Source organism: Merops nubicus, unplaced genomic scaffold (assembly GCF_000691845.1).
Source record: "Merops nubicus isolate BGI_N331 unplaced genomic scaffold, ASM69184v1 scaffold11196, whole genome shotgun sequence".
Lineage (NCBI taxonomy): Eukaryota > Metazoa > Chordata > Aves > Coraciiformes > Meropidae > Merops > Merops nubicus.
The window spans coordinates 3,576-7,004 of NW_008615628.1; the positions used below are offsets into that span (position 1 = coordinate 3,576).

General features: G+C 41.9%; 1 protein-coding gene across 1 annotated transcript; it reads right to left on the reverse strand.

Annotated features, from left to right (window-relative positions):
* Positions 1-240: 240 nt before the first annotated feature.
* Positions 241-3,098, reverse strand: LOC103775139 (checkpoint protein HUS1-like; the record flags this gene model as incomplete). The annotated part of the gene is made up of 3 exons (XM_008942583.1): positions 241-323; positions 1,119-1,250; positions 2,999-3,098. Coding segments are annotated over 3 exons (315 nt in total), but the record flags the coding sequence as incomplete, so codon positions are not given.
* Between the last annotated feature and the right edge of the window lie 331 nt (positions 3,099-3,429).

Below are 3,429 nucleotides of genomic sequence, written 5' to 3' on the forward strand. Positions count from 1 at the left end.
CACCTAAAGTTTCAGTTTTGCACCCCATAATGCTAAGCTAAGCCAGCTCTCCACATTGTATCTTTCCTAGAATGGAATTCTTCACAGAAATGGCCTTCTGGATAAGGATATATTTGAGTCATTTCAGAAATATAGAAAAAATGTCCATCTGATGGCTGCATCTAACAGCATATCACATGAGAGTTTTTAGATGCCATGGAAAAGTCCTCAGGTTGGAAAATGACTGAGATTTCAAAACATTCAGGCAAGTGCTGGAATAAAATACTGAAGTGAAACCTCCTCGTGGAGCAAGATGAAGTGGACAATTCTTTTACTTACAATATCTGTAAAAGAAAAAAAAAACAAACCACAAATTCAGTTTAAAGCAGGAAAAATACTTCAAAAATTACATCTTCTACAGAATGCCATCATAAGAATACATTGTTTCTACCACTTCTGACAGAAAGATGACTAGACATATCATCCTGTAATATTTGAGTCCTTGAGGGTTTATGAAAGCTTCTGTCAAAAAGGAAATATGTCACGTTTAGACCTATGATTTAAACCTTCCTTTGGAAATTCTCAGCACCTGCACTAAGCCACAACACACAGATGCTCTCAGGAAAAGTATACAGTGTTACTAAATGGATACAAAATCCTGCACAGGCTTCTGCTGGAAAGAACATATGATTTCTACGGTTAGAAACATAAGCTATGTAAAAAGCATGTTGGTATTAGAAACAAAAAAATAGAATCAATGAAAGAAAGCATCTGCTAAAAACACCCACAAAAACATGTCAGTAAATCTGTTTCTTTGCTAGGACATAGGGACTTTAAGACATTCAAGGAAATAATACCTCAAAATAATAATAATAAAAAGTAACTTCAAGTCAAAGACAACAAGAAGACACTCCTGATTAACTTGATAGCTATAGAAGGGCATGGCTTTTATTTTTCCTCCCCAAATGCCTAAAGCTTGAAGCTTACTGCCTAAAAACAAATATTAAATGGCTTCAGGTACAGTAAAAGTAGTCAAGTTTCAAGCAGATAAAAGAGAAGACATGCTGTTCTGCTGAGCACACCAGTATGGCAAACATCTCTCCTTCACCAGAGCTCGCAGGCAGAGCTGTTGAACTTACTGCACAGTGCTTTTGTGGGATTGACCTGCTGCCCAGCAAGCAGCTGCTGCAGCTTCCGGATATCTATGCGTGCCTCAGCCATGGTTTCCAAATCTCTGTCCGGAGCAGAACTTTGATATCCATCCTCTGATGCTAAAAGCATAAGAACAAAACACTTTGTCAGATGTCAGAAGGAGTTTCAACACCTACGAGGACACATGATAGTCACTGAAGAGCTGGTACTAAAGTATTTTTCAGAAACAGCAGCGCCAGGAAGAGAAAGCCCAGTTTTCCTACAGATTTGTCAAGGACACTGGAAGAGACTCCCTCTGCGAACATGAAACAGGCATTGGCCACTTTTCTATGTAAGGTTTCATCTAAGGGTTTCAACATATTTTATGCTATTGTTTAAGGACTAACAAAAGGTAAGTACTTTTCAGCACCACAATTAAATAAGTGGTGGTTTCAGCCCACCTGGGATCCGAGCACCAGCAGCTGCTCACTCATCAGCCCCCTGGCTGCTGAGGCTGTCTGCCCTGGCTGTGGCCCTTTCACCTATCTCACAGCTCACGCAGGGTCAGGGATCAGGGGATCACTCCCTGGGTCTCATGATGGCCCTGGTTCATCTTCATCCCTCACCATGCAAAATGATTTTTTTTGGTGTGCATTTCTTTTTGTGTACAGGGGCAACTGATACCAGCACAGGATGTTACTCTGGTTCAGCTGCAGTGCCTGCTGATGTTTTTTTAAGTGCAGTGACCTCCTCTTCCCCATGAGGACAGTGTTGAAAAGGACTTGGTAGGCGTGGGGAAGTCCCCAGCACACTGCAGTCATTTGTGTCTCTCAGGAATTGCCAGTTTGAAAACATGCTTTTTCTAAATACTTTACTAGGTAATTTGGATTCTGTACTTGTTCAGGAATGAAATTCCAAAACATTAGAGGTGACCACTGCCCTAGGGACTTGCCCATGCTCTCCCACACACCCTGCCACTCACAACTATCCAGCCTTGGGGCAGATCTCTAGGTGATATTCTCGGAAAATAATTGTGTAACCCTAAACAAAACTTGGCAAACATTCAGAAGACACAGTGCCAAGAGCATGTTGGCCTGGATGTTCCAAGGATAGCCAAAATTCTCAAAAGCTGAGAAAGTCTCCTCCCCTGTCTTGCCCATGGATTGGGTGAGATCACTAACAAATGACAAGGCCACATACACTTAACAGCTTAAACTCGTGACCAGTGATAAAATCATAAGTTGACAATACCCACTACAGCAACACGTGTCCTGACCCATTTCCAGACATGATAAACAGCACCACAGAGTACAAAAGGACTGACATAACACCACCATGCAAACACAGGCACCAACACTGCAAAAATGTACAATGGAGCTAATATTTAAATATATGTATAACAAAAGTGGTTTAACACTCTTTGGTCAAGTTTTGTTGTTATCTCAACCCCTGAGCCCCACACTGGGGACCAAAAAGGACTGTAATGGTTTAGAGCCAGCCAGGAGCTGAGCACCATGTGGTCACTCACTCACATCCCCTCCACCCCACAAAGTGGGAAGGAGAAGGGGGAGAAAAATACAAAACCTGTGTGTTGAGATAAGGAGAATTTAATACAACAATGCAAAAGGAGAAGAACCAACAGTAACAGTAATGAAACAACACACCAGCTGAGGAACATAGAAAAAGCCCAACTGAGAGGCCTGTCCCGAGCTGAGCCCAGTGCCCTGCAGGCATCATGTCACCACGGTACTGAATGACCTGTCAGCTGGTTGGGTTATCTACCCTGGCTGTGACCCCCCCAGCTTCTGCTGAAAATTAATCCTATCCTAGCTGAACCCAGGACATGCAACCAGATCAAACAGGCACAAGAGGCAACAGGGAAACTTACCCCAGGGAGGATTTCCCAAGTCTTTAAAATGTGTTGTTACAGATACCAAGTCAGTTTCTATTTTCAAGTTCATTTCTCCACTCAGGTTTGCTTCAATCACCTGCAACACAATCAATCTCAGTTCCAGGCAATCCACTTCTACACTTCAGAATTATGGAAGAATAAACTACAGCTTTGTTCAAATACATGCTTCCAGAAGCACTTCAGTGCCTTCACAGCTCAGCTGTACTTTCTGAACATGGTTTGAACATTTGAATGTTCAGCTACAAAATGCATTTCTCATCATTCCTGTGTGATTTGTCCTAAGCCAACCTCCCTGAAATTATGAAAATAAAGAAATTAAATTGCTCTCCAGTACTTTTAGAAAAAAGTACTGGCTTCGTAAAGTTCATGCACTGAGTAAAAGGCTTCAGAAATAAGAGACTCAAGCT